Source organism: Andrographis paniculata, unplaced genomic scaffold (assembly GCF_009805555.1).
Source record: "Andrographis paniculata isolate CXL003 unplaced genomic scaffold, ASM980555v1 Contig82END, whole genome shotgun sequence".
Lineage (NCBI taxonomy): Eukaryota > Viridiplantae > Streptophyta > Magnoliopsida > Lamiales > Acanthaceae > Andrographis > Andrographis paniculata.
This window is the reverse complement of record NW_026137620.1, coordinates 3,326,218-3,350,389: the sequence shown is the minus strand read 5'-3', so window position 1 is coordinate 3,350,389 and position 24,172 is coordinate 3,326,218. Positions and strand designations below refer to the sequence as shown.

The window sequence follows — 24,172 nt, the reverse complement described above, 5'->3', positions numbered from 1 at the left end:
AGATCATGAAAATCCAATTGGGTATTAGGGACTCATCAAAATCTATATGAATTGCACTTTGGTGATGGGTATTGATTTTATGTTATAGGACAATAGAAGTGTTTAATCCATATGTACATATGGATATGATCTTCATATTCATACATGACTTCATATATTCAAACAAAATGGGGTATTACCTATCACAAATTAATGGCATTGACTATGATTGTGATAGTGCATGCGGACCTATGACATTTGATGAATTATAAGTTTGGTCATGTGGACTTGTATTAGATTGAAACGTATTTTTTTATCGAAATGGTCAACATCAAAATATTCTCAATACAGGTATGGTTCGTTTATGTATGGCTGTAAAAAATATACATTCTCTCGAGTGTAAACGAATAAGCAATCTATATATTTATTGATTGGATAAGACATAAGTCTTTGACCATGGCATGAGAGTAGAATCACTTAGATAGTAATTCCAGCCCCACTTGTCTAAGTTTGAAAAGAATAAATATAAGTCGTAGACCATACTATTGAGAAGCCTAATAGTTGATGGGTCCTTGAGATGCAACGTGGATGTTGCATCCTAAGTTATAAAGGATGTGATATCCGCGGTATTGAATAGTGATTAAATGAATTGAATAAACTACTTGTATCAATAGTGTGCACATTCTTTTTAGGAGCCCTACTGAAAGAACTCTAGAGTTAAATGTGCTTGCTTTAGGGTAATTCAGCATGACTAACATCTTGAGAAGTCTTTCAGAGTGTGCATGACATGAGTGAGGACAAAGCATGCTGGAACAACTCGTGTTGACCTGTGAGTCATTCTAATCCCGACATGCACGGTCTGTGTAGCTTGCGGGCTGAGGTGTTACAACATTGGACAATATGCTCAATCGAAAAGGTTAGTAGTGTTGTTTTCACTTTGTTCCCGTTAGGTTACAGCCTAGAAGTATAAGGTTGGCCATATGTTGCCGAAGTCCTTGGATTCCTATCAGTGTGTTATTATGTTTAGGATTAAAAATCTTATTAAAAATTTGAATAAATAAATAAATAAATAAAAATATCAAGAAAAAATTCACAACACTTTTTAAATCAACAAATTCAAAATTATCATATGGTTTGAAAGCATTTTAAATAAACAAAGTGATTACTAAGGTTTAGGCCCCAAAAAATCGCTTAACAGGCATAAACTCCCCTAACACAATACAACCAAATATGACCCAACACTCTACACTAGCCCTTATCCTCTCACATCAATTCAATGTAAAAGTTTGAAAGAAAATTCAACAAACATAGTTACACCACACAAAATAGAAAATGGAAAAATTGGACCACCGAAAATGAAATAGCCATGAAGGAACCTATTCAATACCACATATAGAGATATCTCTCAAGCCTTATCGATTTAGAAGCTAATAGATAGATATTGCATAAGAGATTTAAAAAGAAAAATGAAAATGAGGTGGATGAATGTAAAAGAGAAATATAGTGAGAGATATGAATCTAATAACGCACTAATACATACACTATATATATATAAATAGAACACAGAAGGAACGGATGGTGGCTCAGATACAATCCATTGATTAGATAATTGAGAATCAATCTTGCGAGTTGGATCAGGCCAAATATGGGGTGGGCCACATAATTGGGTTGTGTTTGATGGGTTGACTTTTGGACTAATGTTGTAAGCCCTCATTTATTTCATTGATCCACCCTATAGCTCAGCCCACTAGTCCAAACCCTAATTCCTTGGACATCTATATTTATATATCCTATTAGTTGGTAGTGTGGTTAGTTGAGTATAACCATGTGAGGATTGTGCTAATAACCATATTAATTTGTTGTTTAGTGTTTAGTTTTAAGTAGTTTATTTCTTCAGCAGGCATTTTTTGGAGAAAAAACCGTGAGAGAGAGAATATGGGTAGAGTGAGAGAGTAGTTATAGTGCCAGGGAAAGATTCTAGTGACATTTTCGGTGAATCTTTTGGGTGAATCTTTATGAGAGTTCTTGAGTGTGAGAATTCCTATGGTGAGTTTTCAGGTGAGTTTAAGATTACGCTAGAATAAACATGCTTGCACACTTAACACTAGAGTTCTCTCAAGTAGACTCCCCAAAAGGATTATACATATTATTGACATAAGTAGTCTATTCAATTCACATAATTTTTATTCAATCTCGGATAACCTAGCACCGGCTCATCCATGCACAGGAGTTGGCATATCATAGGCCCAACTCCGAGAGTATCATATTCTTCCCCACTTAATAATGCAACGTCCACATTGTGTCCCTAAAATCCATCAGCTGCTAGGCCCCTCAACAATCTAGTCAACGACTATGGGTTATCGCAGATCGGCTCTGATACCAGTTGTAACACTTCAGCCCACAAACCACACAGATCGAGCGTGTTGGGATTAGGTTGACCCCACAGGTCAATACAAGTTCGTCCATGGAATTTTGTTCTCACTCGCGCCCACCATGGAAGACATTCCATTGGATCATCCATTCTCAAATTACATTAGGGCTAGCACGCTTAAATCTAGAGCTCTCTCAAGTAAGCTCTGAAATAGAATGTGCACATTATTGACATGAATAACATATTTAATCCACTTAATCTTTATTCATTTTGGATGACCTAACCCCGACTCATCTATACATAGGAGTTGGCATATCAGTGTCCCAACTCCAAGGATATCACAAATATCTAGTAAATGGGTTTGTTTGGTAGTCGCTAGAGGGGTTGCTGGTTCGACAGGAGGTGAAACTGTCCGCCGGAGAAGAATTTAAAGTTGGAATGTTTTTTTCTTTGGAAATAGAGACTGGAGCTGCCCAGCAAGCTTTGTCACTTAAAACCTCAAGCATGGGCTACCGGAGGAAAAATTTGCTCAGCTGCTTGGAGATACTGGAGAAGACAGTTGTTAGGAAGATGCCGGTGCAACTAGAGATCGAGGGAAGCTACTGATTGTCAATGGTCCTTGTTTGTCAACTGAATTAATTGGAGGAGTTTTCAAATTTTTGAGGCGGCAAAGATTGTTTCTCTCGGTTGAGTATAAAATAATACAAAAAAGAAAGACTTTATTTGGTCTCATATGTTTCCAAATTTTTTATTTAGCTTTTGATATATATTTTAGTGTTAATTCCAATTTTGATTTGATATTGTTAGTTTAGGTTTATTCGGTTTTACTTATGTTGTCTACTTTGTATGATTTTGTATGTACGAAGGTTGTTCAAAAAATCTCAATCAATATTGGGATAAATTCCCAACACGGTGCCTTCAAGGAAATGTTGAAAAATAGAGTAATAATAAAGTAGTCAGAGAAGAAATCAGAGAAGAAAGCTGAGTCAAGAAAGACAACTTCCTGAAAAGCGAAATACAATTGGTAGTGCTTCAGTGTATCCGTATTATTGCCAAAAGATAACGTTGCTTATATTCTACTCGAAGTAGCAACACAATCAAGAGATTTGGCGAACATTATGAGATGAGAATAATCAGGAGGGAGAATGGAGAAGCGTTTAGGGTTATTGAAAAAAAAATGTATGTGAGGTTTAGACTAATTTCTAGGTTTTCTATTCACCCGATTGGAGAATCTTTCTTTATACGATCTTTAAAAATAAAATAAAATCATAATAAAAAACATACCATAATTAAGAATATGGATAAGAAAATTTTTAGTTAAGGTAGCAACTTAAATAAGGAAATTTTTTATATGGTAAATTTTATCAATTCAATATGGATAGAGTATATCTTTTAGATTTTTTCTATCGAATCATAAGCTTACTGTCTCGTTTAACATCTAATTCAAAAACTCGGACCTCATATTGGCAAATTATAATGTGATGTAAATACTAATATGTCATCAATTATCTCATTTATTTATCTATTTTTCACTTACCGAAATTCAATTTTGATAATAGAAAAAATATTTAATTTCCAGTAATTTAATATTGTTTAATATTTGATTTTCAAATTAACCAAAAAGAATATTATCCAAAAGTGTAATTTGATAGTTGAAAGATTCGTGGGAGGAATTTGTGTTAAAAAAAAAAAAAAATGGGGGTTATAAAAAGTAATGACCAATAAAGGGAGAAATCTAAGGTCATGGTTTGATTGTTCAACAAATCGAATAAATCAAAATAAAGTGGAAAATGGAGAAGCCAAGAAGACACCGCCAAAAAGGGATTTGTTTAATGCTTTTTTATACTACAAGTTTTCAAATCCAAAGTCTTCTAATTTCCTTTAGCCCTTTGTTGCCATCTTTAATTCATAATTATTTTTTAAAACACTATGTAATATGTTCGTTTTTTTTTTTTTTCAGTATTTTAGTTTAAAGTAATTTGATATAAAAATTAATATTTTATATTAAATATTAGGAATTTTTTGTGAAAATATAATATATTTATGTATTATATATTGAAAACCGTGTTAATAAAATTTAAATTGAATTAATAGTCAAATACACTATTCTTATAATAAATATTTTTATTTATATATGATAAGAAAATAGATTTGCTGTAAAGCCATACTAATTTTTACTATTACTTTATAGTATTTTTGTTTATGTTTCAAATTATTTTTATACTAGGTCGTACTGTATGTGTTTTTCTATTTTTTACTCTTCATTATTTTTATATTCTCTATACAATTTTTTTTTATATCCACTCCATTTTAAAATTCATAATATTTCTCAGCCGCTACTCGAAAGTACGTACTGAGTAAACCTCCAATCAAACGTAATACCCTGCAAACCGGGTCCGACGGAAAAATCACACTAGACGAACCATGTGTAGTAAGTGACCTGAGACGTCGGGGTTTGACTCTATAACTTCACGGTCATACGTCCAAGCCCTACACCACCAGATTATCCCTTAATTTATCATCTATTTTAAAGACACCCACAGTGGACCTACCTTGGGGCAAAGGCGACCCTATTTGCCTCTAAATTTTTTTATTTTTTAAATATAAAAAAAATAATGTATTTTTTTAATATAATTATGCTAAAAATTGTTCTCTAATTATTAATTTATCATCCTATTTTATTTTTATTTTTTTCCTTGTACCCGCGGCTATTGTACTAAAAAGACCAAAAATAAAGTTGGCGTCGGATCGGTAATAATAAATTCGGGGTCACCTTCCTCCCAAGAATTCGAGTATTGATTCCGTCACTGTTGTACATTCAATTTTTTTTTATCGTCATTCGAGCTACGAATTTGACTTAAACCTCTCTATGTATTTAATGTATCATCTAAATAAGTATTTACACTTTATAAATTTCATATATATAACTCAATTAATACGAAATCTTTTGAAAAAAAGTTTAAAAATAAATTTTTACGAGTTCAGCCTAAAACAGATAATATTATACTATTACTAAGTTGGTTGATTTTTTAAAATTAGCGCGTGTGGCAAGGGTCAAAAGTTGTTTTATAACCGCTATTTTTCGAATGTATTTTTGGTAAATTTCGATTGTACAAATAAAATTCGAAAACATCGAAGTTTAAATTTATAATCCCACGTTCACAAATTCATTATATTCTACGAGACTATTCATTATAAAATAATTGTTTAACGACATTGATATTATAGTTGTAATTATTTTCTCATCTCTAACTACACCATAGATATATTATTATTATACAAATTATTGTTTAGTTTATGTTATAAAAAAATCACGTTTTAAATATTTTTTATTCATAAAAAATAATCAATTTTCTTTTATTATATATTCATATTATTTTGTACTTACGCATAATTAATTATAGATTCTCTTTAATCTTTGAAGTTCCTAATACAAGAAAGAAAAAGGGCACCCCTGGTCTGGACCAGCGGTCCATCACTTTACCCGCCAAAATTCACTGGTCCAACCAAACCTAAACCGGTTGGGCCCAACCGGCCGGGCTATAGTGGGACCCACTTTCTCGATGCAGTTTTACCAAAATATCCTGCCCAAGATAAATGTATTTTCTTTGTTGTATTCTGTTCTGATTTCTCAAAATTATAATACTCCCGCATCCGTCCCATAATTAGATAGGGTGATCATTAGAATTTTCGGTTCGATTTTTTGTTCTAATTTTGCCAAATTCGAATTGATTCAAAAATTTGAAATTTTTGAAAAAATCAATCTGAACTGAACCGAAATAATCAAAATACAAAATCCGAAAATTTAAAATTCGAATTAAAAAATCCGAACCAAACCGAAAAATCCAAAATTCTAAATACTTTTAATTATTTTTTAAATTTGTAATTTTTTTAATATTTTATTATTATTTTATAATATTAAATATATATAATATATAAAAGTAAATATATTAAAATATAATTAATAATTTTGAGTTTTTTATATTAAAATATAATATTTTTTAATAAAATATTAAATATATATAATAAAAAATATATTAAAATGTTATATTTCGGATTACGGATTGGTTCGGATTTTAAGTATACCGATCCGCTCCGATCAAAAAATTTGAAATTTGTCAAAAAAATTCAATCCGAACCAATCTAAAAATGCGAAAAATCCAAACCAAATTTTAAATTTCGGTTTGGTTTGGACGGATTTTCGGATTTCGGATATTTTGCTCAACCCTATAATTAGGTATGTGTTTGCTTTTTGCACGGAGTTTTAGAAATATTAATATTATATTGAGATTTAGTAGGAATAAAGTAGAAATTACTAAAATAACCTTATTAATATTGTGTGATATAAAAGTAATGATATTTGTATAATATATTGTAAGTTGCAATGGTATTTGTAACGTTAGATATATAGTACAATTATTAAAAAATGAAATAAATATTTCGTTATGAAATAGACTAAAATAAAAAAATAAATAATTTATTATGGGACAAGAAAGTACATTCTTTTACAAATTATTTTATTTGACCCCATCCAATAGATTAAAAAAACTAAATATTTATCGATAAGAATAGAAAAATAAAATAAAGTTAAGGATATTTATATAAATTCTGTGTAATAATACGAAAAGCATGTGTTAGCATATTTATATTCAAACAGTAAGAATGATAAGTTATAGTAGTAAATACATGATAGTTAGTAATAACAGTTAAAATATTATTTTTTGTCTTTTGCTAAAATTAATAAATAATTAAATTTAATGAACAGATTAAAAAATGAAAATAAATTTGATTGTAATAATTATTTTATGTGTGTAAAAATATTTTAACAATGTTTTTGCATTTTCTATCTTATATAGTCCCTCCGTCCAATCACAATTGACACTATTTCTATTTTTGTCTGTCCCGTAACAATTGACACGTTTTTATTTTTGATAAAAATTATTAAACCAAAATATATTTAACAAATATAAATCAATTTAATTAACTACATAACATACAACATCATAAATGACGTAGGACCCATTCAAAACTCCTTTATTTCTACTTCGCTCTTCAAAAAAATATATTTTTTTATCTATATTTAAAACTATACATCTTTTATAAAATTGCTTTATGTTAATTATAAATAAACAAATATATTTTATTTATTTATTTGTATTATAGAAGATTTTATTCTCTTCCAAATGAGATTCATATTGCACATATTTTTTAATTGTTATATAATTTTTAAATATTTAAACATATATTTTAATTTTTTAAATCATATATATTAAATTTACTTTAAAACTATAAATATTATTAAATATACAAAAAATAATATAATTATATCATAACTAATTATTATTAACTAATTAAACATTCTCATCTTAGATACAGTGTCGTTAATGAAAAAGTTCAATTCCAATGGGACATAGAGTATTAATTAATGATATATACAATATATTTATAATTTATCTAACAATTAAAAAAAAATTTAATATTTATATATAAATATTTTAACTATAATAAAAATACATATATATTTGGATTTGGTGAATAAAATACTTTTTCGTATTAGAGTAGCCACAGAAATTGTGATTAATAAAAATGGAGTAATTCTAATATATAAAAAATAATTATAAATTTATATTATAATAATTAATTAGCATAATTAACATTAGAAAATTATGACATAATACATTAGGAAGAATATATACTTCCTCTGTACATTAATAATTTTTTTATTTATTTTTTATATGCCAATTTAGCTATATCAATATTTTATTTAAATATATACAAATATGCAAGTAAAAAATATTTATATTGTATTTAATTGAAATATAACTTTTTAAAACAATATTGAATGGAAGGATAAATTATATTTTTTCTGTATTTAATTGAAATATAATTTTTTTCTAAAAAAATTGAATGGAAAGATAAACTGTATATTTTTTTTTCCAACGATCTCAAGAACAAACATATTCTACAACTATTTTTAAGAATTTTTTTGTTATAAATAAAAATTTGTAGTCGCTGCTCGAAAGTACGCATTGAATAAACCCGGGACCGAACCTATTATTTTTTAAGAATTATTTTATTGAGTCATAAAATGGATAATCTATATTCATTTACAAAGCCAAAAACAGGAAGAAGACGACAAGATATTCGAGGGCATTTCGGCCAATTCACACAAAAGTAGAAAATGAAAACGAAGTCGCAGGTGGGAAAAAAAATCGAAGTAAAAACAAAAATGGTGGAAAAAAGAAAAGAAAAAAGAAAAGGGAAAGGTTGGATTGCGAGAGAGAGAGAGAGAGAGAGAGAGAATCATATCATACGTAGTTGAATGAATGTGCATTGAATATTGATCACAGGAAGGAGCGCGTTTCCAGAAATCTGCCCCTTCCCAACTTTCCCTGTCGCCATTCCAAAATCCCAACAGCTGATTTTGATTCCCTTTTGCTCGCTCTGTTCAATGTGCTTTTAATTTCGTTGCAGCAGATGCCTCCCCTCCCTTCCCACAACGGAATCCTGACCGCCATTATTGCTCTGACCGATCCGCTTGATCTGCATCCATCCGCTTTTTCAAATCGGCAGTTTTGAGAAAACCCAGAGTCGCGATCGATTGCATCGGATGGCCTGATCGGACGGCTCTTCCGGAGGTGCGGTGGTTTTTATTTTTTTGTGTGGTTCGAGTTCGAAACCAGACCATTGGAATGGTGAAGATCAGCTAACAGTTGAGTTCCTGTTTCGTGTTTTTGATTCATTTGTTGTTGTAATTGCGATCGGCAGGATCAAGGAGTGTTTATTTGTCGGTTTTGAGGACGATTGGATTTTTGTGCTGTGCTAACTTTTTACTTGTTTACATCTCCTTTGAATACCAACTGTTTGTAGCGTTTCGCGTTTGGAGATTGGTGTTGTTTCGGATCATGGTGTTGTTTTTCCATCTCGATCGAAGCCCTAATTTATGAACGATCGGTGAATTGTGTAGTCAATTTTCATTCTAGTTTTGCAGTTGGATTTAAGATTTTCTGCTTGCTCCACGGATCAACTGCTCATGATTTCCTTCGGATTTAAATTCATTTGTGATGCCTCCGTTCTTCCTGATCCGTGGACGTAATTTGTTACACTTTTTCATATGCTATTGTGTTTGAACATCTTCGATACTTTGGTTTTGTATTGTTTCTATAGGTCTAAGCATTTGTGTTCATATTGAACAAACAGAATCGAAATCAGTTGGTTTTCTGCATCTGTAAAAAGTTTAATTTATGCTGTACAAGTGTAGAACTATGAGTGATTGTTTCTAAAGTCGAATACTCGAAGTAGTTAACCGAGCATTGTTATCAACATATCCATTTATGTTCTTGGAAAGTGATAACTTATGCACCATTAATCCTTTTCCTCTTGGGAATGATTTTCTTGTGTTGAACTGGCCATGGCATTTACCGATTTCTGGCACTTGTGACACTGATTCATATGTGTCGTTTGATGTCGTTGACCATTGCATTTCTTCTACAGACTCTGGTTGATTCCTTAGCTCATCGTAAGAAACTGAGAAAGAAAGGAGCGAGGAGTCGGGAATTGCCAGTTTTAGGCCATGGCTGGAAGATTAAGAGGTAATAACAGCAATACTACAGCTGCAGCTAATCTTCTCAACCCTCGTTTCCAATATACAGCCGATGTATCAAATCAACCACCGTTATGCAGAAACTGTGAGTTCACTAATTTTTGTCGGTGCATCATACATATTAGCTAGTGTTTTCTCCATTCGTTCTCTTTAATTTTCAGTTTTCTTGGCGCGGGATCTTTGACTTGCTCTAAACAATGAATATCTATCTCGCTTTTGTGTCCTTGGTGCATAGGCACGATTGGGTTCAAATGATCTTAAGTACTTGCAGTGAATAAGATAGATGTGATCATTTTGATTCCTACGGCAAGTTGCAAACACAATATCATGTGTTGATGTAACATGAACAAAGGATTAACTGGTCGTAAACTATAATGTGAAATCACGATTTAAATTTATCCAATCTGGCTTGGTTTCTTTTATATTCTTATCCTTTTGTGATCGATGCGAGTTCTGTTCTGAACCCTTCCTTTTTGTGTACCCAACAAACACTAAGATTTACTAATGCAGGCTATTGTGAATTTCGATGACTTCTCAACTTTCTCAGACAATTGTTAGGAAACACGATAACTTAACTACTCTGTTGTGCAATCTATGCCGAATGTTTGAATGAACTATTGCCATCTAGAAGTTAATACTCAATGCCGTTACATCTTAGTTCCGTGATTTTCTTCCAACTCAAAGAGTTTGGATATTATCGAATTAGATGCTGTTGCTTTGTTAATGTAATTTTATTAATTCGATATATCATACTACATTTATGTTGCAGTGCCAGCAGAATTCCACACAGATCCAGTGAATTATGGCGGAAATACTCACCCCTCGACGTATTCCCTCCTGCCAAATAAACAAGTTTGGGATGCTGAAGCTATTCTGAGACAGAAGAACCTCCAGTTCTCCATAAATAAAAGGACATTCAACAATGAAATCGACAGAAAAACTGGCCTTTTGAACCCGAATCCTGTATGCACTGGCTTACGCCTCTCGTACGACGATGATGATGGGAGAAACTCCTCTCTCACTTCTGCAAGCGGAAGCCTCACATCGGCAGTTTTTCCTTCTCTGACGAACGAAACTTTGCAGGAACTTGATCAGCAGAGAGAAGAATTCGATCGCTTTATTAGGTCCCAGGTACTATCTCTTTCTAAGAGCTTTTTGAGTTCTTTGTTCACCAATGCTGCATTAAAATGAAAGTTAGTTCGATCTCATGCTGTTATTTTCTTCCGGTTAATCGAGCTGCTAACTTGGTTTAGAAGTCTTAACAGGCTGAAAATTTGGCGAAAGGGCTGAGAGAGATAAAGCAGCGACACACGGCTTCTCTCCTGAAAAATCTCGAGAAAACCGTCCTTACAAAGCTGCAAGAAAAGAATGTCGAATTGGAGAATGTTACGTCAAGAAACAAAGAACTAGTCGAGAGCGTGAAGCACTTAACAGCCGAAGCACAAAGCTGGTCATACATGGCAAAGCACAACGAATCGATGGTCACCGCTCTGAAAACCAACCTTCAGCAGGCAATGCAGCAGAAGTCGAACCGAGCAAGGGAAGGAGTCGGAGATAGTCACGTCGACGACGCGGAATCTTGCATCGACCCAAACAATTATCTCAGCAGCTCTGCAGTTGGGTCTCGGAAATGCAAACATAATGTGATCTGCAGATTGTGCAACGGAAACGAGGCGTCGATCCTCGTCATGCCTTGCAGGCACCTGTGCTTGTGTAGAGAATGCAGGCATTTCGTAAGCGAATGCCCCGCCTGCCAGACGACGACGACGAGCAGCTTGGAGGTATATCTTTCGTGAAGATCGATCAATTGATTGATCGTTCGATTGAGCAAGTTATATCAAAGGTGAGTTGTGTTTGTATTAAGTGCATATAATTTTATGAATAAAAAGGTTTTTCGCTTACTGTTGGCTTTCGGTGTTTTGTCGACGAAAAGGGCGGATTTTCTTAGGATGATAGCTGCTTCTTGTGTTCGTTCATACGTACGGATGTGTTGGAAAGTTGATGAAACATTTTTCAGTCTTGTGTTTGTGTTGTGTGTGTATTAATTGAGTGAAATTGTCTATAATCTTTTCTCTTTGAAGAAAAAAAAAGCAAAACGAATTTGAAGTTGTCGAGCTTAATCATGCCATGGAAATTTGAGAATCAAATTAAGTACAATGTGGTTGAAGTATTTGAAGTTGTGAGTTGTTTTTGTTAGCCACAAATATTTCAATTGTACGGTGATTATTGTTGTAAACGAGCTGAATAGAGCCTGGATTTGAGCTCGGCTCGTATTTGTTCGTTAAGATATACTCGTATTCGTTCGTTAAGATATACAAGCTGAAATTTTTGTTTGAGCTCGGCTTGTTTAACAATTTTTTTGTTCGTGTTCGGCTCGATTCGGCTCGTTAAGAGAAATTTTATTTTATTTATTTAATTTTTTTTAAAAAATTTATATTTAGTTAATAATAATTATAATTTTTATTAATAAATTTGAATAAAAAATATAATGAAATATAATATTTATAAAGATATATATACTTATTAAATATAAAATTATCAATTTAATTCTTTTAATAAATACTATCAAACGTTCGCGAACAAGCTTGAGCTCGTTCGTGAACATAACGAGCCAAAATTTATGTTCGTGTTCGGCTCGTTTAGCTTAACGAACAAGCTCTTAGCGAACTCAAACGAGCCGAACCGAGTCGAGCTCGCAAACTGTTCGTTTGTTTTACAGCTCTAACAGTGATGAAGTGAAACTATGATAAATATGCACATATATAAACGAGAGGAAGTTTTGAAAGTAATTCTCGTTTAGAGAAGTTTGCATTTTTATTTTTTTAGTTGTGTATATTATATAATAAATGATGTGATTAATGATATTAGAAATAAAATATTTATTTAATATTTCATAAAACAATATTAAATTTGATTTTTAAAATATATTAATACAAATATAATAAATATATATGTTCTTGTATGGATAATAAATTTTATATAATATAAAAAATATTTATTTGTTATTAAAATAATATAGGATATATGAATATATGTTTATATATGTATAATATTAATTATTTTTTATTATACACATCACGTCGACGTAAACATCATGTGATGCTTTATCATTCCATTCGTGTATAATGTGTAATGTTCCGTTGGCACTTCCGTAGCCATTTATTACCCCTTTGTAACTTCTATATACATTACTATACGAGAACAAAATCAAAATACACATTTTCCTTACTTTCTCTCCCCCTCACTGACTCTCTCTCTATTAAATTGGGCATCATACTTACATACATAAATAATAGCACATAGTACCCACATATACATACATATATTGTTATATATATCACATGATATTATTACACACATATATATATATTTCTCTACTTACTATTATTATATTATTATTATTATATAACACGTTATCAGCACGAGGGTTCTTGCCTATTTTATTTTTGGTAAGTTTTATTTTTATACTATTTATATTATCTATTTTCTAAATTATGGAAAATCTTGCAAAATTTTCTTTTAAACATTTGTCTCTCACCGGCAATAAATTTATGACTTTCTTGGATGTAGAAATGCATCTGGTTTCTATGGGCCTTGTTCATACAATTGCCAGTGAAAATACGGCTACAAGCCAAGATCGGGCTAAGGCTATTATTTTCATCCGTCATCATTTGGACATTCCTCTACAGTCTGAATATTTGACGGTGAAAGATATACTAGATTTGTGGAATGAATTGAGAGAGAGATTTGGGCACTTGAAATATATCACTCTCCCCAAAGCCGGACATGATTGGCTTAACCTGCGGTTGCAGGATTTTAAAACCGTTACAGAGTACAACTCTGCTATCCATCAGATTACATCTCAGTTGAAACTCTGCGGAGAAAATGTTACTGAGAATGATAAATTGGAGAAGACTCTCTCTACCTTTCATGCTTCTAATGTTGTGCTGCAACAACAGTATCGCGAGAAAATTTTTCAAAAATACTCACAGCTCATTGCATATCTTTTATTAGCTGAGCAAAATAATGAGTTACTGATGAAAAATCATCAGTCCCGGTCCACTGGTTCCAGTCTGTTCCCTGAAGCGAACGTGACATTTTCTAGAACGAGGCCGAGGACGTGGTAGAGGCCGTGGACGTGGTCGCGGTCGTGAGAATCAACGCGGTCGATATACCCCTTACAATTGCTGCATTTTTTACGTTAACAGGATGCAGAGTAAACCCCAATATGGGGATATAGCCGAAAAGGCTAAACAGGGAAAGAGGCAAATCGGCAGTTGTAATTGGTGTGGCATTAAAGGCCATTGGGCAAATACCTGTAGAACAACCAAACACCTAGCCGATCTTTATCAAGCTTTACTGCAGAAAAAGGGGAAGGAGGAGACTAATCACGTTGATAACGATGACGACCCCGATGATGATCTTTTAGATTACGACACAACACATCTTGATATAGCGGATTTTGTCGTGGATCCAGCAAACCCCCAGTGATAGACATATTATGTCATTTTACATTATGTTTGGTAATATTTAAATTATCGCATATTACCTTTTTGTAATGTATTTTTTAATATTTATATTTGTCTTTATTAATACTGCGTTTATTTATATTTGAAGGTTAAATGGATGCCAAACAAAATGATGCAAATATGTATTTCATTGATAGTGCAACGACACATACTATATTGAAACACGAAAAATATTTCTCCCATTTGAAAAGGCAAAGAATGAATTTCAATACAATAAGTGGCAGTGCAAAATTAATTGAAGGCTCTAGAGAAGCCATTATATTTCTCCCCGCGGGGACGAAAATTGTGATACAGTATGCACTGTTGGCCACTAAAGCTCGAAGAAATTTACTGAGCTTTCAGGACATTCGGAAAAATGGTTATCACATTGAAACTATGAGTGATACCGATGCTGAATTTTTATTGATCACCAATATCATTGATAAAAGGAAATGCATCATTGAGAGATTACCCTCACTCTCTACTGGTTTATATTATGCCAGACTAGGTGTTGTTGAAACACACCTCACGGTAGATCAAAAGACTACCGATTTTCAAATATGACATGATCGCCTTGGGCATCCTGGCAGTATAACGATGAGGCGAATAATTGAGAATTCGCATGGTCATTCATTAAAAGATCAAAAAGTGTTAAACTCAAATGAGTTAACATGTGTTGCCTGCACTCAGGAAAAATTGATAACCAGGCCATCGTTAGCTAAAGTAGGTATTGAATCACCTACATTTTTGAAAAGAATACACGGGGATATATGTGGACCAATAGACCCACCGTGTGGGCCATTTAAATATTTTATGGTGCTTATTGAAGCATCTACCAGATGGTCACATGTCTGTTTATTATCTACTCGCAATATGGCATTCGCGAGATTGCTTGCCCAAATTATGAAATTACGGGCACAATTCCCCGATAATCCAATTAAGACTATACGTCTGGATAATGCTGGTAAATATACATCAAATGCATTTGATGATTATTACATGTCGATTGGAATTAATGTAGAGCACCCAGTTGCTCATGTTCATACACAAAATGGCCTGGCAATCACTTATTAAAAGATTGCAATTGATTTCTAGACCATTACTGATGAGGTCTATGTTGCCCGTTTCAGCTTGGGGGCATGCAATCTTACATGCAGGAACACTTATAAGAATGAGGCCGACAAGCTATCATAGCTATTCCCCAATGCAGTTAGTATTTGGTCACGAACCAAATATATCTCATCTACGTATTTTCGGGTGTGCTGTTTATGTTCCTATTCCACCCCTCAAACGTACAAAAATGGGTCATCAACGTAGATTGGGCATTTATGTCGGATATGAATCGCCGTCAATTATAAAATATCTTGAACCTATGACGGGTGATTTATTCACTGCAAGATTTGCAGATTGTCATTTTGACGAATCACATTTTCCGACATTAGGGGGAGACAAAAATGAACCGAAAAGGGATATTAATTGGAAAATCCCATTGAATTTTTGTGATCCTCGTACAAAGCAGTGTGAACTAGAAGTTCAACGCATTATACATTTGCAAAATATTGCAAATCAGTTACCGGATGCATTCAATGACTCGAGCAAAGTCACTCGATCATATATCCAAGTTGCTAATGCTCCGGCTAAAATAATTGTCCCTGATGGACAAATTACAAGTGCTAATGAATCAGTGACACACTTAAAGCGTGGTAGACCACTCGGTTCCAAAGACAAACATCCTCGGAAAAAAAGAGGAATTAATGATGATAATCGTGAAAATATCAGGAATGACATTGATAAACCTCAATCTAACGAGGAAGTCAACCCTGAAATAATTGCTCCAGAAGAGCACGATCTTGAAGAACATGATGAGATTATTGAAAACTCAATTAACTATGTTACTTCAAGAAAATGTTGGAACCGTAAAGAGGCAATTATTGATAATGCCTTCGCATACAATTTAGCACTTGATATAATGGAAGATAATGAGGATCCAGAGCCAAAATCGGTTCATGAATGTCGGCAAAGAAATGATTGCCAAAATGGGAACATGCGATTCAATCAGAACTTGACTCATTAAACAAAAGAGAGGTCTTCGGACCAATTGTTCAAACACCAGATGGTATAAAACTAGTTGGATACAAATGGGTATTTGTACGAAAAAAAATGAGCATAATGAAATTGTGAGATATAAAGCTCGTCTTGTAGCTCAGGGATTCTCACAAAGGCCTGAAGCAGATTTTGATGAAACGTACTCTCTAGTTCTTGATGGAATAATATTTAGATACCTTGTGTGCCTAGCAGTGCGAGAAAAACTCGATATGCGTCTTTTAGACGTAGTCACTGCATATCTTTATGGCTACTTGGATACTGATATTTATATGAAAGTTCCTGAGGGATTCAACATGCCCGAAGCATACAAATTAAACCCAAGGGAATCATATTCCATCAGATTGAAAAAGTCATTGTATGGACTTAAACAGTCAGGGCGAATGTGGTATAATCGTCTGAGCTAATGTTTAATAAAAGAAGGTTATACTAATGATCCAATATGCCCATGCGTCTTTTTAAAAAAATGGATCAAATTTTTTCATTATTGCTATATATGTTGATGATCTCAATTTCATTGGAACTTCAGAAGAGATCCAAATTGCAGTTGAATATCTAAAGAAAGAATTTGAGATCAAATATTTTGGAAAGACAAAATATTGTCTGGGGTTACAGGTGGATCATGTGAACAATGGAATATTTATCCATCAATCCACATATACCCAAAAGGTACTAAAACAATTTTATATGGATAAATCCCACTCTCTAAGTACACCAATGGTGGTCAGATCACTTGATTCCAGTAAAGATCCATTTAGGCCAAGAGAAGAAAATGAAGAAATACTTAGCCCGAGGTACCATACCTCAGCGCTATTGGCGCATTAATGTACCTTGCAAATTGTACCAGGCCAGATATATTTTTTTCAGTAAATCTACTGGCCAGGTTTAGTGCATCCCCCACAAAGCGCCATTAGAATGGTATTAAACACATTTTTCGTTATCTTCAGGGGACTCATGACCTCGGATTATTTTATTCGAGTGAATCTCGAAACAAATTAACTGGTTATGCTGATGCTGGTTATCTGTCTGATCCACACAAAGCAAAATCTCAAACTGGCTATTTATTTACTTGTGGTGGAACCGCAATCTCTTGGAGATCTGCTAAACAGACAATAACAGCTACTTCTTCAAACCATGCCGAGGTTTTAGAAATTCATGAAGCCAGTCGTGAATGCGTTTGGTTGAGGTCCATGACTCCCCATATTCAGAAAAATTGTGGCTTGATTACCGATGATAAATTACCTCCAACAATATTATTTGAAGATAATGCAGCTTGTATAGCCCAATTAAAGGGATGATATATTAAAGGCGATCGAACAAAGCACATATCTCCGAAGTTCTTTTTCACTCATGATCTTCAGAAAAGTGGGGAAATTGATGTGCAACAAATTCGATCATCTGAAAATTTTGTAGATTTATTTACGAAGGCGCTACCAACTGCAACATTCAACAAACTGGTGCAAGGAATTGGAATGCGACGGGCAAAAGACATCAAATAAAGTCCAGATAGGGGTGCGCATTAATACAAGAATGATGTACTCTTTTTCCTTCACTATGATTTTTTCCCACGGGGTTTTTTTATAGTAAAGTTTTAACGAGGCACATTCTTTGTATAAAAGCATCCAAGGGGGAGTGTTATACACATCACGTCGACGTAAACATCATGTGTATGCTTTATCATTCCATTCGTGTATAATGTGTAATGTTCCGTTGGCACTTCCGTAGCCATTTATTACCCCTTTGGAACTTCTATATATATTACTGTACGAGAACAAAATCAAAACACATATTTTACTTACTTTCTCTCCCCCTCACTGACTCTCTCTCTCTATTAAATTGGGCATCATACTTAGATACATATATAATAGCACATAGTACCCACATATACATACATATATTGTTATATATATCACACGAAACTGCACACATATATATATTTCTCTACTTACTATTATTATATTATTATTATATAATATTTTTACGGTTAATTACTATTTTGTATAATATTAATATTATTATAATATATTTAGTGTATATATATGTATATGCGGAAGGTGTAAACAATATTATATATTAATATGTGCTATATATGTATGTATGTCTATTTATATGTATGAATTAAGATGGTAATAATGAGTTGATGCTTGGAAATTATAGTGACGAGAGAGAAAGAGAAAATGCAAACAAAGTTGAGTGTCTTTTATTTTGACAAACAACAACTATATATAGCAATTACACCCCGTTTATTAATGGACAAAAACAACCCATTTATGAAGCAAATAAAATTATAGTACGCGTTGCTTCCACACAACATATATGTGTTGTCCACGTATGTGCATTGTACAATACTTCTTCTTGGATGCTTTTATACAAAGAATGTGTCTCATTAAAATCTTACTATGAAAAAAGCCCGTGGGAAAAAATCATAGTGAAGGAAAAAAGTATATCATTCTTGTATTGATTTGCTACCCCTGATTTGGATTTTACTTCAGATCTTTAATCCGACACATTCTAATTTCTTTCATCAATTTATTGAATGTTGTTATCGGTAGGGCCTTGGTTGATACATTTGCAAAATTATCAGATGATCGGATTTATTGCACATCGATTTCACCATTCTTTTGCAGGTTGTGAGTAAAGAAAAATTTTGTGGTAATGTGTTTTGTTCTATTTTATTTGATGTATCCACCATTTAACTGAGCAATACAAGCTGCATTGTCCTCATATATATTTGTTGGGGGATTTTTATTTTCAGACATTAACCCACAATTCGTTTGAATATGATGGATCATTGAACTCAACCATACACATTCTCGGTTGGCTTCATGAATAGCCAATGCTTCGGCATGATTTGATGATGTGGTGGTATTGTCTGTTTTGTGGATCTCCACGAGACCACAGTATTGCCACATGTAAATGTGTAGCCAGTTCGCAATTTTACTTTATGCAGGCCAGACAAATACCCAGCATCAGCATAGCCTAATAACTCGTGTCGAGAATCATTCAGGTATAATAGGCCAAGATCATTTGTCCCTTAAAGATAGCCCAAAACATGCTTAACCCAATTCCAATGTCGTTTTGTAGGAGATGAACTGAATTTGGCCAATAAATTTACTGCGAATGTAATATCTGGTCTTGTGTAATTTGCTAGGTACATGAGTGCACATATTGCACTGAGATATGGTACTTCAGGAACAAATATCTCTTCATCATCTTCTTGCTGTCTAAATGGATCCTTGTTCGGATCAAGTGACCTGACGATCATTGAAGTACTCAATGAATGTGCTTTATCCATATAAAATCACTTCAATACCTTCAAGGTATAGGCCATTTGGTAGATGAATATTCCATTATCCACATATTCAATTTGCAGAGCAAGGCAGAACTTTGTCTCAAATTCCCTTTTCAGATATTCTACGGCTGATTGGAGCTCTTCAGGAGTTCCAATGATATTGAGATCATCGACATATACTTCAATGATCATGAATTTTGACCCATTCTCTTTGTGAAAATACATGGACATATTGGGTCGTTAGTGTAACCTTATTTGGTTAAACACTCAGTGAGATGGTTATACCGCATGCGTCTAGACTGTTTAAGTCCATACAAAGAATTTTGTACTTTGATGGAATAACGTTCTCTGGAATTTTATTTGCATGCTTTAGGCATATTATATCCTTCAGGGATTTTCATGTAAATATCATTCAAATGAACGATACAAGTAAGCAGTGACTACGTCCATAAGGTGCATATCAAGTTTTTCATGTACTGTTAGGCTTACGAGGTATCTAAATGTCATATCATTCATAACTGGAAAATATGTTTCATCATAATCAATCCAGGTACTTGTGAGAACCCTTGGGCTACAAGCTGTCTTCATTCATTTTTCTCACAAATACCTATTTGCACCCAACTGGCTTAACATCTTATAGTGTTTGAATTATAGGTCCAAAGACATTTGTTTTTTGCCAGTGAGTCTAGTTCAGACTGGATCGCATCTTTCCAATTTGGTTAATCGTTTCTTTTCCGACATTTATCAATTGATGTTGGTTCAGGATCCTCATCATTTTCCATTATGTCAAGTGCCATGTTTTATGCAAAAGTATTATCAATGACTATTTCATTGCGGTTCCAATTTTTCTTTGTAGTAATGAAATTAATTGAATTCTCGATAACTTTATTTTGTTCAGAGGTAGATTTTTCAGGAGCATCCTCTTCAAGGATTTGTTCTTTGTCACTACAAGTTGTTTGAGGGATAATCAATACTTTTTTTCTTCGGGGATTCTTATCCTTGGAACCTATAGGTTTGCCACGCTTCAGGCGCGTAGAAGATTCATTGACACTTTTCATTTTCCTCCTGGGACATTTAATTTTGTCAGAGCATTTGCTGCGGAAATATATGACTTGGTGACTCTGTTGAAGTCATTAAATGCATCCGGTAACTGATTTGCAATTTGTTGCAAGTGTAAAATTCTTTGTGTTTCAAATGCACATTGTTGTGAACAAAGATCAAGGAAATTCATAGGTATTTTCCAAGAAATTTCTTTTTTTTTTTTTTTTCAGTTGATTCTGTTCTCGCCCTAATGTCGAGAAATTTGTTTTGTCAAAATGACAATCTGCGAATCGCACAGTAAACAGATCACCCGTCACTGGTTCCAAGTATTTAATTATTGACGGTGATTCGTACCCAACATAAATTCCCAAACGACGTTGGGGGCCCATTTTTGTACCTTGAGGTGGTGCAATTGGCACGTAAACCGCACATCCAAAAATCCTCAAATGAGATATATTGGGCTCTTTTCTAAATACTAATTTTGTTGGGGAGTATTTCTGATAACTTGTCGGTCTAATTCGCACAAGTTTAGCTCATGTAATATTGCATATCCCTAGGTAAAAATGGAGTTTGGATTTCATCAATAATGATCTTGAAATTAATTGCAGTCTTTCGATAAATGATTCTGCCAGACCATTTTGGGTGTGAACGTAAGGAATGGGATGTTCAAAAGTTATTCCCAAAGTCATGCAATAATCGTCTAATGCTTGTGATGAATATTCACTAGCATTATTGAGATAAAGTTTTTTATTGGATAATCAGGAAATTGTGCTCGAAATTTAATTATTTGTGCAAGTAACCTTGCAAACGCTATATTATGCGTAGATAGCAAACATACGTGTGACTATCTTGTTGCTACATCAATAAGCACCATAAAATATTTAAATGGCTCACATGGTGGATCTACAGGTCCACATATATCACCCTGGATTTTTTCCAGAAATGATGGGAATTTAGGTCCAACTTTGGTTGGTGACAGCCTGATTATTAATTTGCCTTGTGAGCATGCGACACATGCAAATTCATTCGAATTCAAGATCTTTTGATCTTTCAATGAATGACCAATGGAGTTTTTGATTATTCACCTCATTTTGGTGTTTCCAGGATGCCCAAGCCGGTCGTGCCAAATAAAAATTCATTTGATTGCGTAGACTTCAGGTCTACTGCATATGTTTCAATGACACTTATTTTGGCATAATACATGCCAGAGGACAATGAGGGCAATTTCGCAATTGCACACTTATTTCTATTGATGATTTTTGTAATCACCAAATATTCATCATTCACCTTGTTCATTGTTTCAACATGATATCCGTTTCTACAAACATCATTGAACCTCAACAAATTTCTTCGAGTTTTACCTAAGAACAGTGCATTTTGTATTTCAAGTTTGATTCCTTCCAGGAAACATATACGGGTTCTTCCGGAGCCTTCAATTGTTACACTACCACTTATTGTGCTGACTTTTGATTTTCCCAATTTCAGGTGGGAGAAATACTTTTTGTATTTCAATATCATGTGTGTGGTTGCATTATCAATTAGACAAATATTGTCCTCTTTATAATATTTTTGGCACATATCATCCATATTCTTTTCAGAATAAAACAAAAAAAAAGACAATATATTAATATAGCCTATGAAATACAAAATGATACAAAAAGAGTGGTATTACAAAAAGTAAAGGGGGTATAAAAAGTAATAAAACAGTGAACTACATGATCACTTGACACCTTCAGGGTGCTCAAGGAAGTCTGTTGTATCAAGATGAATAAGATCGTGTTTTTTGCCTCTGCCATATCTTCGGCCTTTGTTGTTTCCACAGTTTGGATCTGCAGACTGTACTGCATTCGCTTCAGAGAATGGGCTGGAACCTGTTGGCCTGGATGCATGATTTTTCAACAACTATTGGTTGTTTTGCTCTGCTAACAAAAGACAAACAATAAGATCTAAATATGTTCTGAAGCCGCTCTCTCGATACTGTTGTTGTTAAAGCAGGTTTGAGGCATAGAATGTGGATAATGTTTTCTCCATCATGTCACTGTCATTAATATTATCTCCGCATAGGTTCAACTGTGAAGTGATCCTGAACATGGCGGAATTATATTCAGTGACCGATTTGAAGTCTTGCAACCTCAAATTGTGCCATTCGCTGCGGGCTTTTGTCAGTACGATCAACTTTAGGTAATTGTATCTTTCTTTTAATTTATTCCACAAGTCAAGAGGATTCTTGACTGTGAGATATTTCATTTTCAGCCCTTCGTCGATATGACGTCGGAGGAATATCATTACATTTACTCGGCTTTGATTGGTGTCATTATTGCCTCTCACAATCGTTTCACCCAGGCCCATCGATTTCAAATGCATTTCAACATTCATGGCCCACGACAGATAATTTTTGCCAGAAATGACAAGTGAGACGAATTCCTGTTTTGTAATGTTAGTAGCCATAATAATATTGAAATATACCTACCGTGCCGGAAAAGCGGATCGTGCTGATAATGTGTTGTAAATATAATATAGAAATAACAAATAAGAATATTAATTATACGAAAAGCACTGTAATATATAGCACTTTTTTATATAACACTTTGTCAGATTATACCTTGTGTACTAGAATTCCAGTTAGTGCTTTTGTTTCTCGTATGATTAAAGCACTATGTTACTTATTTGTTAATTAATCACTATTTTGTATAATATTAATAATATTATAATATATTTAGTGTATATATGTATATGCGGCAGGTACAAACAATATTATATATTAATATGCAATACATATATATATATATATATATGTAAGATGGCAATGATGAGTTGATGTTGGGGAATTATAGTAACGAGAGTGAACAAAAAAATGCAAACAAAGTTGAGTGTCTTTTATTTTGACAAACAACAACTATATATAGCAATTACATCATCTATCATCAAGTCAATGAAATTATAGTACGCATATATGTATTGTCAATGTATGTGTCTTGTACAACAATATAATTATATTCTAATATTTAATATATTTTCAAAGTGGATCCAATTTATATTTCAAAATCGACTGAAAATGCTATCTAAATACAGCCCAATTCAGCGAATTTAAGTTATCAAATATAGTGTAGAAGCAAGTATGCATAAGCGGCATGGTAATTTTTGAGCAACATTTTGCAACGATATATGTATTAATTATCGCAACCTTTGGCAACGATATACACAACAATGTAAATATTTATTGTCGCAATCTTTGTTGCATTCTCCCTCGACAAAGTGAAACAATATAACTAATA

At 33.2% G+C, this 24,172-nt stretch overlaps 2 protein-coding genes across 3 annotated transcripts; one reads left to right on the top strand and one right to left on the bottom strand.

Annotated features, from left to right (window-relative positions):
• The first annotated feature begins 8,624 nt into the window (after window positions 1–8,624).
• On the top strand, window positions 8,625–11,973 carry LOC127241521 (E3 ubiquitin-protein ligase BOI-like). Of its 2 annotated transcripts, none has more exons than XM_051260626.1 (4): window positions 8,625–8,988; window positions 9,845–10,038; window positions 10,723–11,084; window positions 11,219–11,973. In XM_051260626.1, the coding sequence occupies exons 2-4, from the start codon at window positions 9,924–9,926 to the stop codon at window positions 11,747–11,749; spliced, it is 1,008 nt and encodes a 335-aa protein (XP_051116583.1). In that variant the 5' UTR covers window positions 8,625–8,988; window positions 9,845–9,923; the 3' UTR covers window positions 11,750–11,973. The 2 variants fall into 2 exon arrangements, with proteins under 2 accessions (XP_051116583.1, XP_051116582.1); XM_051260625.1 differs by having other exon boundaries at window positions 8,625–9,063.
• A 7,388-nt stretch (window positions 11,974–19,361) lies between these two features.
• LOC127241259 (uncharacterized) lies at window positions 19,362–20,087 on the bottom strand. The gene is made up of 3 exons (XM_051260187.1): window positions 19,870–20,087; window positions 19,730–19,818; window positions 19,362–19,597 (listed from the first exon to the last, which is right to left on the bottom strand). Exons 1-3 carry the CDS (start codon window positions 20,085–20,087, stop codon window positions 19,362–19,364), a joined length of 543 nt encoding a protein of 180 aa, XP_051116144.1.
• Window positions 20,088–24,172: the final 4,085 nt, after the last annotated feature.

What these genes read in the sequence shown, in the direction of transcription:
- LOC127241521 (XM_051260626.1), top strand. Translation starts at nt 9,924, where the DNA reads ATGGCTGGAAGATTAAGAGGTAATAACAGCAATACTACAGCTGCAGCT. An exon ending in ACCACCGTTATGCAGAAACT is followed by an intron (nt 10,039 to 10,722) that starts GTGAGTTCACTA and finishes TTTATGTTGCAG; the next exon opens with TGCCAGCAGAATTCCACACA. An exon ending in ATCGCTTTATTAGGTCCCAG is followed by an intron (nt 11,085 to 11,218) that starts GTACTATCTCTT and finishes AAGTCTTAACAG; the next exon opens with GCTGAAAATTTGGCGAAAGG.
- LOC127241259 (XM_051260187.1), bottom strand. Translation starts at nt 20,087, where the DNA reads ATGTCCATGTATTTTCACAAAGAGAATGGGTCAAAATTCATGATCATT. An exon ending in TATACCTTGAAGGTATTGAA is followed by an intron (nt 19,819 to 19,869) that starts GTGATTTTATAT and finishes AATGATCGTCAG; the next exon opens with GTCACTTGATCCGAACAAGG. An exon ending in ACCATATCTCAGTGCAATAT is followed by an intron (nt 19,598 to 19,729) that starts GTGCACTCATGT and finishes GCTATCTTTAAG; the next exon opens with GGACAAATGATCTTGGCCTA.